This window comes from Habropoda laboriosa, unplaced genomic scaffold (genome assembly GCF_001263275.1).
Source record: "Habropoda laboriosa isolate 0110345459 unplaced genomic scaffold, ASM126327v1 scaffold151, whole genome shotgun sequence".
Classification (NCBI taxonomy): domain Eukaryota; kingdom Metazoa; phylum Arthropoda; class Insecta; order Hymenoptera; family Apidae; genus Habropoda; species Habropoda laboriosa.
Genome location: NW_017100286.1, coordinates 977,269 through 988,903, shown reverse-complemented (window position 1 = coordinate 988,903; position 11,635 = coordinate 977,269). Strand labels below are relative to the sequence as shown.

Below are 11,635 nucleotides of genomic sequence, written 5' to 3'. Positions count from 1 at the left end.
ATTGTTGCAATGTATGTTGTTTCTCGCGAATGTTTGTCTGGGGAGCTTCTTTACTGTGACGAATTTTTGGAAGAAATGTCTGTTTTATGGGAAGGATTACATGTACTGTACGGTGCGCAGGAGTTTGCCCTCGGGGCAGCTCAGGGGCACGAAGGGCATTACGCTCGCAGCTCCTGAATCTTTTGGTACGCTGTGCTATGTAATTCGATTCGACGATGTTATCGCGTTCAGCCAATAATGACACGTGTGCTTTATTTCTGTGACTGTGTTAGAGAAGGTGGGCTTATGGGGATATGACCCAATAAAACCCACATTCTTTCCAGGGGCAAACTCCTGAGCTCTACGCAGTACTTGGAAAGACAAAGATACGCTATTTTTACGATTCCTTAATTTGTGAGAGTGAAATTTTGCAATTCAGAAAAGAGTACTTAGATGTATTACAAAAATCTTGAAAATTTTATGGAAAAATATCGAGGAATAACAGTGATACAGCAATTTTTATAAGAAGTGCCTTTTTTTATGAGATCAGACGTGAACCTTATTTTGTTAAACTTCTTTGAAGATAATTGGAGTGAATTCAAATTTGAAAATAGCCACGTGGACTCGAATAAGAATAAGAAGAAGAAGGCGTGTATTCGACGAGGGCAAAAGTGGCTTTCGAAAATGACCGAGACCAAAGGATGGTGGGGCGGATTGATTTCGAAACTTGTTACGAGTGCACTCTTCGTCTTTGAGAGCAACTTCCCTGGAAATTGCTCTAACGACACTCGATGAAACTTCGTAATAATTTGTACGCCGGCCGCGAGGAGGATTGCTGGCGCAGATTAGATTAGCGGATTGCCGGATTACAGGGCGAAGTCGCGGTAACGGTGGTGTGTACACGGCCTTGTGTTAACACAGGATATACATGTCTATGTATATATATATATACTTTTAATGCGTGCTCCACGGAAGTTGCGGGTACATCGACGCCCTGGCTCTTTAATGGATTTCGGCCTCGATAAGAAGTTCCGTAAACTGTCGACTTTATTTATTCGTTTATTTTTAACTAAACCTGTTTGTACGAAGTTGTCGGGCAAATTTGTCGAATTTCATAAAAACTTTACGATGGCATTCATGTGTTGACGTAGCGATCGAGAATATTAGAGGGGTAGGTGAGATTTAGGTGGCATTAAAATTCAATTTGAGAATTATTAAGTAATGTATATATTTGTTGTTCAATTTAGAATCTAATTTTAGTACTCTATATTCTGTCTTCTGTTCGAATTTCAAATATTCCAAATTTCCAATATTCAAATTTCAAATATCCCGAATTTCCAAAATTCCAAATTTCCAATATTCAAATTTCAAATATCCCAAATTTCCAAAATTCCAAATTCCAATATTCGAGTTTCAAATGTTCCAAATTTCCAAATATTCAAATTTCAAATATTCCAAATTTCCAATATTCAGATATTCAAGATCGAAATTTCGCCAATTTCTGCCAAATACAATAATCCAAGACAAAGAATTCGGTCGAACCTCGCACCAAGTTCGTTAAAAAAAAAATAGAACGCACGTTCCTCTTTCCCCCCAATTAAAGCAAAGATTTGACGTTCTTTTTTTCGCGCAAGTAGCAAGCAACGTAGGACTTGTCTGAAAGTCGCTCGACCGCATCGCGTGACACGGTTCACCGGCCACGGACGTATGCACCGTGAAATATTGAGAGTAGTTAGGCGATTCTGATCACGGCAGAGCGAAGTGGCCGCCGTTTTTGTCGTTCATTATTAATTTTCTCGCCGCGAGCTCTCGACCCCTCGGACACGCTCGCGACACACTGCCGATCAGATCCGTGACCCGTTCAACCATCACTTTTTTCTATCTTTCCGTCGTGAAACTTTCTCGTTATCGAGAACACGGAGAGGAGTAACTGCCTCTTTTCCTCCAAGAAAAGAATTAATTACCAACATTATTCATTATTCTACAAAACTTTACCTCCAAGTACGCTCATTATTGCGAACCAACGTAATAAATTTGTTTGTAGCAGCCTTTTTACCCGCCCTTTGAACATTTTACTAAGTTACTGCACAAATTAGTAACGATAATGATTAACAACGTTATCCATCCACTGAACAACAATTTGCAAATATTTTCAACCACCCTCTTTATATTGTATAATATAAAAAAGCGAATTTCCTTGCTTCGCATTAATAGCGGTACAACTCGAGGGAAAGTGCAGTTTAAAATGCACATTTACATAACGACCCTGTGAAGTCAATTTACGTGAAAAAATTAAAATCGACGTTTTTCCAATTACACTCTTATCAATGTCGAGGAATAATTTAGCCAATTGTCCAAGCAGCAAAAATTCATCCATGAAAAAAATAAGCAGCCGAATTCACCAACACACAATTATTTCCATTTCAAACCAAACCAATCGCACAAAATCGTCTCACAACCTCCACGTTTCCTCTCAAATCTAACACTCGAGATCACACAAAATTAGCCTATTACAAACCATCGTGAACGACACTCGAAACTAACTTAACAAGTTCGCTGCCGGCAGAAAATCAATATCACTTTACGCAATACAATCTGAACCGCGATATGCTAGATGAACGTCGGCGAACTTGTCAAACACGTTCACACCCCCCGAAAACCCATTCAATTAAAACAATCTCTTTGAAAACTCATCGCGCTACCGAACGTCACACGAAAGAGGAAGAACACCCACCCTCGAAACACCGGTGCCTTTTACCTAGGTAAAAGGTAAACAGTCTAGCTGACGAAACATGCTGTCAACGTAGCAATTCTTTGTCCCCTCACTCTGTCTCTCCACTTCACCAACGCACTCGCCAACTTCCTTCCTCCGTGTACGCCATCCGAGGGTGCACAGTAGCAAAGGAACGTCGCAAAGTTGGCCCCGGTTGTTTCGAGTTTGTTTTAAAAGAGAGAAGCATTGTCGCGGCGGTTGTCACCAGGAAAGTTCCACTGTGTTCCAGGCGGCATGGTGAGCTACACCATACCGGAATCCCCGACGGTCGAGCTGAGCGACATCTCCTACGACGGCAAAAGGCAGGACAACTTGTTGACCGATGGTCTAGGCCGACTGATCGATGGCGAGGTCGGCGCGGATAATTACAGGCTGGACATGGGAGATGGAAGAGGTAATAGGCGGGCTGCTAAGTGCCGAAACCGAACAACGTCTCTCAAAGACGTCCACGACTTGGGAGAAATCGTTGTAGAAACGTAAAAACGTTTTTTTAGGAACGGTGTTTCGAAACTGCCGTCTGAATCGCGTGATGCTGGATTTTAGCTTGAAAGTGTAGGGATCGTTGAGGATAAGTGGGGATTATTAATGATGACGACTTTGTCAATTCGGAATGTTTGGAAAAAAAGTTGAACTGTTTCCATCCAGCTGATAGAATTTAGATTTAGATATTTCAATTATAAAATTTAAATATTGGACAATTATATACAAACTATTTAAGATTTAAATGTGACTAATGAATCTCGGAATACTCGAATTTAAAAATTTAGATTGAGCCAAATTCGAACTATTCCAAATTTAAGTTGAGCAAATCAAATTCCGGATGTTCAAATTAAAAAATTTAGATTCGGTCAAATTTAAATTAAGCCAATCAAATTAAAAAACTTAGATTGAGCCAAATTCAAACTGTTCCAAATTTAAGTCGAGCCAATAAAATTCGCAACATCCAAATCTAAACGTTCCCTTTCTAAAATACAAGTAAACATTCTAAACATTCAAAATTCTCTTAAGAACGGTAGAACCGTTGATACAATATTCCTCAGACAGCGTTGAAGTGTCCGCAATCGGTACTTAGCACCTGCAAACAGACGAGACAGAGTGGATTACGCTAGGAGGACACTTTACAAAACAGAGAATCGACTGGAGAACAGCAGGTGGCTGAGGGGATAGGGGTTGGGTGTCTTGCGCCCGGAAGTTACCCCGAACGGAATCAATTCAATTAACGAGAGAAACAATAGATCAATCGCTGCTCGGGCCTTAACTTCGATTCACCCTAACGAAGTTGTCCGTCGGTAGGAGGCCAGAATGGTTTCGTGGTAAATCAATTCCATCGCGAAACAGATACTTTTTCGTTCGCAGGCACCGGATGGGTCGCCTGGATGCGCGACACCTTCGAGGACGATTACGTCGAGCTGATTTTCGAGTTCGAGGCAACCTGGATTTTCGACGCGGTCCACATCTACACCAATAATTACTTCTCCCGCGACGTACAGGTAAGGTAATGCAACCAACTACCCCCCCTCTCTCTCGCCCTCCTCGTCCCTTTAAACCTCCTCGTCCCTTTAAACCTCCTCGTCCCTTTAAACCTCCTCCTCGCGAAAGATAAAACATTTAACGACCACCGCCTCGGCGTTAGACGCCGCGATATTTTCCATGGGACCAGATTCCGAGGCTGTCCAAGCTGGCGATTAAAAATATCGAGGAGGAATTTCGAGATTTGCCGAAAACGCTTAAAAAACCAATTTTATCAATGCAATCCTGAGTTACCTGGGTAATATACGAAGAAACGTGGAGAAAAAGATACGAGTGTGAATTAGGATAGAAAATTCTTTCGGATTGGTGAGAAATTAATTTCAAAAGTAAATCAGTTTACTATGGTGTTAATTGGTAAAACATCATTAGTGAAAATTGCAGAAATATTTCTCACGTGGTTTAAATGGTTCAAAGAGACCAATCAGACGGGGAAAAAATTTCGAAAAGCAATTCCAGAAGTAAAGCAATCTACCATGGTGTTAATTAGTAAAACAGACCACCACAAGTATCTTCTCTATCTAGAAAAATTCGAGAAATATTCCTTACGTGGCTTAAATGGTTTCAAGAGACGAATCAGATGTAACAAAAATTTCAAAAATTTAATTTAAAGAAGAAGCGTCGACACCTGCGTGCACGTGGATTAAAAATCGAGGGTGAACCGGGCTCGATAATTCTTGCCCGTTGAGATGTCAATGCGACGCACCGGATGGATAGGTTCGTATCTCCTTTCATCTGGATGAAAGGCAACGCCGTTAAAAGTGAGTCGGCCTTAAGTACCGGTTATTGCTTACACGGTGAGTTGAGCGAGTGGTCCATCAACTAGCGCCTATTACATCCTACACTTCTTTCTTCTGCTCGTTCTCCATCGCGCGAAAACTACGCGCGCACAATCAAACACATTGTTACATTATTACGTGAGAATTAATGTAAGCGTCACCGTCGTTAATCGAATGATACTTTAACCGGTCCTGAAATTGAAACTGTAACATTGACGAGCATCGGAACATCGCGCGCGCATATGTACGCTTCTCTGATCGTACCAGAGGCGCATCCATGGCGAATCCAATTAAATTTATCGAAATACACGATACATTGCACTCCGTGTAATTAATTCACAGTCTAATTTCCTGATCGTTATCCTTCCAAACGAAACATATTGTCTGTCGTAAAATGATTGCATTCCGTACTATCTGATGAAAAAGATCCTGCAGGAATTTTCGGACAAAACTTGGAAGAGTTACCAGCCGAGTTAGAATGACTCGTTAGCGACTTTCCAAAAAAGTGAATTTTCGTGCAAGTAAACCGTGATTGGAAAGTTCGATTCGTATCGATACATGCAGAAAATAATGATACTTGCCAGTATCGAGCATTCACGTTTTTTCCAAAGATGCTAATTGGCCATTTTGACCCGTGATCGGTAGTTCCGGTGTTAATTAGAATTTCTCGTATCGATAGAAAATTAAGGATAACAGAGACGAAAGGGAGAGCTCGTTTGTCGACAGAATCTGATCCCAAGCGTTCCGTCTACTCTCCAGGTATTCTCGAAAGCGGACGTCTGGTTCAGCCCCGACGGCGTCACATACGAAGAGGAGCCATTGTCTTACTCCTACATACCGGATACCGTGCTGGAGAACGCGAGAAACGTGTCCATAGGGCTTCACGAGCACCGCGCATGGTTCCTCAAGATACATTTGTATTTCGCCGCCCGATGGATCATGATCAGTGAAGTGACATTCGAAGGAAGTGAGTGTTTCGTCGTTTCTCTCTCCGTCTATCACTATCTCTCTCTTTCGTTCATCCAATCACCTCTCTCGAGAAAGAGAGAAAGGGAGAGAAGGATCTCGAGGCAATGTTCTGATTGATCCGTGTACAAGACTCGTGTATACGAGTTTCGACGTAATTTCTCTTCGTTCAACTCCGTAACCCCTTCTAATACGATTTTACATAATTAGAGAACACTCGAGAGATCGTCAGACCGCGGCGTGTTATAAAAATCGTGGTCGACTTTCGAGCTTAATTACCATTCGACGACATCTAGTCTGAGGTCTTGTTAAATCGGCAATGAATAGAGGTGTAACGACATCGCGGATTATCTCTTCCCGCTTGTACCCGCGAGAACCATCACGCTCGTGGCTTTTAACGCTTGTCACGTCTTTGTCTCGAATATCTCTCTGCCCTTCCCCCTTTTCCTTTCCAACCCTATCTTTCCAATTTCATCGCGCGCGATTCTAATGGCCGTTCGAATTAACGGCCGCGATCGTTGAACCGTCGTTTACCTGCGGAAACCCCGTGGGAATCGTCAAAAAGAGAGCGCACGTCCTGCGGAAATTGGAATGAGGATCGAATGACGGGATTACCAGAGGAACGTGTTTGTTAATATGGCTCCTGGTAATTGGGTGTCGATGGAGTCGGGAAGCTTGAGGTGGAAATTTTAAATATCAATAGAGAGGTCGTTTTTTCTTTTTTCGTGGAGAAGGGAGTGAATGCTTCTCTTTTTTTTTTTCTTTATTGAAATTTAGATGATACTGGAATTATCGAAACAGTCGTAATAATTTATTTATTAAAATTGACTATAATCGACTTGTATTTCCTGAGAAAAAAGATCAATACTTTCTGCAAAATTTCTCCGGCGATTTAGAAATAAGGTAATGTGTGATGGAGAAGAGAATGGTTGCTCTTTTTATTTACATATTAAAATCGACTGCAACCTACAGTGGTGTATTTTCTCAAATTTTTTTTGAGTCTCTAGAGAGAAAATGATCAATAATTTTGCAAAATTTCAAGAAGTAAAGCACAATAATGTGCGAGTGATATAAACAGTCTTTATCGAATGTACAGGGTGCCTGAGAAATCGTGATACCTTGAAAACGAAGCTTCCAACAGAAATAAGTTAATCCACAATTTCAATTCCTCCTGACACGAGAAATCACCTTCTCCTCCCTTTTACCACGATTTTTACGCTCTCCGTATTCACGTAATACTCCGTTAATTAGTGTCCAGCGAATCGCGGAGAGATCGCGAAGAAACGAGCAAGAGGCTTTATTGTCCGTCGGATTAAACGCGACTTATAACGGTTTAATTAGCAAGACACGTCTTCCTGTTTCAGCGAATCCCTATGAAAATACCACGGAAGAGTCAGCATCCGAGTTCAGTAACCGAGAAATTCCAATGAACCCCGAGGTGGATCTCAACTTGCAAACAAGTAAGTGACTCGCGACGCCAGCTGCGACATTTAATTCGTATCAATCTCGAGTTAATTACACCTGGAGCATTCGAAACTTTTCCTTATCTTCCTTATCTCTCGCGGGACACCAGTCTCCTCGGCTCGACTAATCGCCAACGAGACAACCTCGCTGTCTGATCGTAAAATAATTCTTTCATGGACAAAGGAGAAAAAAATAACCTTGATCCTGTTGTGCCGAAAAAGTCGAATACAAAGAGTAATTTAAGCGCTCTGTTCTCTACCCTTTAACCGTGGATCTCTTACACTCTGATTGAAATTTGCCTGCTCGATTGCATTTTAGTCTTGAGACTTGCTCGTGTGTGTTCAAATGCACTGTATAATTTAATTTAATTTATTGAATATAGCGAATATGAAAATTTGGCGAATTGCTAAAGCAGAAAAATTTTTCAAATTTACTGCAATGGAGGAATTAATTCTAAGTTGACGTCAAACAACCCTAAACGAGGGTTGATCTCCTTATCTCCCTCGAATTACTGTTTTGGCGCTCAGATTACGTATATTTTGAGGACTGATAAATTTTAGAACCTCGTTATATCGCTTCCACCGACTATACCTTCTTCCAAACTCTCTTCTTTCACGCCTCTGTTACTCGTCTTCGTTCACCCAACTCTCCCTCCAAACAAACCACTGTTAGAAACACCCCATCACACCCTTATATCATCAAAATCCTCGAAATACGTATACACGCGAGTGTCTTGAATAGCGAAAAGTGGAATAAGAGGAAGAAAATTCTTCGTTACCGTGGACATTAAGTTTCCAGGTTAATAATCGAATTATAAGCTAAATGTTGCCCCGACTCTCGCAATCATCCGGCCTGTCACAGAATCAATTCCCCAATTTGTTCGTCCAATTATACAGCAGAATAAGCCCCGCGATCGAGTTCCGTCCTCTTTCACTTTGAGAGAGAGAGAGAGTACATAAGGTTTGTCCGACGAAGTAACTTCATTAGCGAAACCAGGCCGCCATTCTTTGCCAAGGCTGAGGATACGATTAGAAGGAGTCACGGATAGAGTTGAGGCGGGAGACGAACGAAGAAACTTGGATAGTTTATAATTCACGTAGCAACTTCGTCGTAACGTAAACAATTAGTCGGATTAAGAGGGTATACTCGTTCGAGAAAGCGAGCAAGGAGAAAGAGAGAAAGCGAGACAAGAGTCTCCGTGTCAATCCCGTCTCTTATTGCTGTAATGAATCGATTTCGTCGTGGAAAAAAGGAAAAAGGTGAACCGCAAGTTATTCTCCTCGCAGAAAAGGGTGTAACACGAAGGAGAAAGAAATTCGTGGATAAAGTATTAGAGGTAATAGGAGATATTTGAAGACTTTTTCGGACTGGTTCGAATCGTAACTGGTTCATCCTTGCCGTGTCAGTTGTTCTGAAAACTTTAACTGCGACTCAATGCATCGGCTTTAAATCAAACAGAGGAGAAACGGGGATTTGGAGAACGACGTCGAACTAGAAGCACCATCTTCTGCTGTATGACTTTTTTCAAGAATCGAAGAATTAAGTTCTTAATTATCGAGCAAGATTTACTCTAACTGGTATTCGTTGATTTTTTAAATCCTCGAATGAAGTGGATCATCGTGACTGCATTGATCGTCACAGTTATTTCACAGATAATGTGGCACGGTATTGTATAGCGCGTAAATTTATTAATTGAAAATTGGAAATAAAATGAAATTAATATTAAAATCAAATTAAAATTGAAATTAAAATAAAAATTTATTATCTTAAAATTTTACTAAAATTCAAAAATTCTCGTATAAATTCCGAAAATAGATTATTAATTACGGTAAACTACTGAGACGGTTTAATTTAGGGTGGGCATAGTGCACTCGTTCCAAATCAGCTCACAATATACAATAATAAATCAACTAACTACTTAACATGCAATTCATGCAAATTCGTTGGATGGTAAATTATTAGTAAACAAAATTCAATATCAGAGAAAATATATGAAAAATTTCAAATTAATTTCAATTGCTGGAAGAAAAGTAACGAAAAGGCAACCTCTCAAAGTCATTTCAATATCCTATTCGACAAGTCTGAAGAACAACGATGACTAAAATTCAAATGTTTATTTCCCTAAACCTTCAAAATAATTTCGAAATATTTTATTCGAAGCGGAGTATTCCAAGTCAGTATCGATAATTGAAGAAATTATTTGATTGTATTTAAAAGAACCGAAAGGAGAATATTTAAAGTCTGATATTAAATGTCTAGCAAGTACCAGTAATTGGTAAAATGATTTATATTTGTTTTAAAAGGAAAATTTCTAATAGGTATTAGTTAAAATGAATTGTTATTCAGTCTATTGTATTGAAATTCTAATTGATTCTAATGTATACAAGTGTTACAAGAAGGCTGAGTGTGTACAGGGTGGACATAGGCTAGCTAGTAGCCCCCGACCACTCTATGAACTTTAACGTCTATACTCGAAAGTGTATCGTCAACACTAACACGTTACCCAGATTATCCAAAAATTGAAGAAGTTACTTTTAAAATTGAACATTCTACGGTGTTTCGAGAGATTTGATAATCATAGTCGAACCTTAAACGAACGTTCAAACGAAGAAAATTTTCCAAAAATCATTTCGTACGTTATTAATCGATAAAACAAAAATTCATTGTTGAAAAATAAATATTTCCTGAAAATCTTCATCTTCCATACAAGATTCAAGATTTTCCCTAATTAAGAGTAATTTCAAAAGATTATCTGTATAAGCTATTATTTCAATACGCGATGCACTGACTCTAGTATTTACTAAAATTCAAAAATTCTCGTATAAATTCCGAAAATAGATTATTAATTACGGTAAACTACTGAGACGGTTTAATTAAGGGTGGGCATGGTGCTGCTTTAGTTTGAAATGATTTATAAACACATAATTAACAGAGGAAAAACCGTGAAACGGCAAAACGTCTACATTCTAATTGTTATAACATGTAAACAGAACTTTAAATTTAGTGTAAACAGAAAAAATATATAATACAATTTATTTCACGGTATTGCAACAAATAAACGTTGAATCAATATTTAATTCGTATAAAAACAATTATTTAACGTAATAATTTTACCTTCACTATGGCTATTTTTAATCTACGACCACAGGTCAACCTGATTTCTAATCCTTACGAACTTTAAATTCAGTCTAAACTGAGAAAATATATAATACAATTTATTTCACGGTATTGCAACAAATAAACGTTGAATCAATATTTAATTTGTATAAAAACAATTATTTAACGTAATTTTACCTTCACTATGGCTATTTTTAATCTACGACCAAGGGTCAACCTGATTTCTAATCCTTACGAACTTTAAATTCAGTCTAAACTGAGAAAATATATAATACAATTTATTTCACGGTATTGCAACAAATAAACGTTGAATAGATTCTTAATTCGTATAGACACATTTATTTAAAATAATAATTTCACCTTCACTATGGGTATTTTAAATTTACGACCAAGGGTCAACCTGATTTTTAATCCTCCGAACTTGATTTCACAACGAGAAAGTAATAAGATCGTTGAAACGTACTTATTTGTCAAAGAAACTTGCAAAAATGTATAAATAATAATATGTAATGTTTTAACAAATTTTTGGAAGTATAAATTAATAATAAAATTGTGAGAATTAATAAATTATACTTTATTATAACATTAATAGAATTATGACTAAACCGAAGTTCGAAGTCGAGTATTTAAAGTCTGATATTACGTGCCTAGCGAGTGCCGGTAATTGTTAAAATTTGTTTAATAATTAGTAATAGAAATTCTAATTGATTCTAATGTATACAAGTGTTACAAGAAGGCTGAGTGTGTACAGGGTGGACATAGACTAGCTAGTAGCCCCCGACCACTCTATTCACATCTCAGAACCTTCAGGTCAAAATACGCCGCGAAGTGTCTAGGGCCCAGTATAAAGGGTAAATGATTTCGCGGGACATCGGCGGGTCCTTATATACCCTCGGTACCCTCTCCCCAAAGTCATTAGCAAAATCGTCGGTTAGGTCAGGCGGGAAACCTTCTTTTCGCGGGAAACGGACTACTTTTCGCGGGAGATCGATCACTTTTCGCGGGAAATCGATAATTTCTCGCGGGAATC

General features: G+C 39.0%; 1 protein-coding gene across 1 annotated transcript in view; it reads left to right on the top strand.

Annotated features, from left to right (window-relative positions):
• The window catches only part of LOC108573692 (discoidin domain-containing receptor 2-like), a 78,263-nt gene that overhangs the window by 51,748 nt on the left and 14,880 nt on the right, over nt 1–11,635 (top strand). Inside the window, exons 5-8 of the mRNA XM_017936170.1 lie at nt 2,982–3,146; nt 4,109–4,242; nt 5,818–6,025; nt 7,389–7,484. Of these exons, the coding sequence (XP_017791659.1) occupies nt 2,982–3,146; nt 4,109–4,242; nt 5,818–6,025; nt 7,389–7,484 (603 nt within the window). The remainder of the gene's footprint in view (nt 1–2,981; nt 3,147–4,108; nt 4,243–5,817; nt 6,026–7,388; nt 7,485–11,635) is intronic.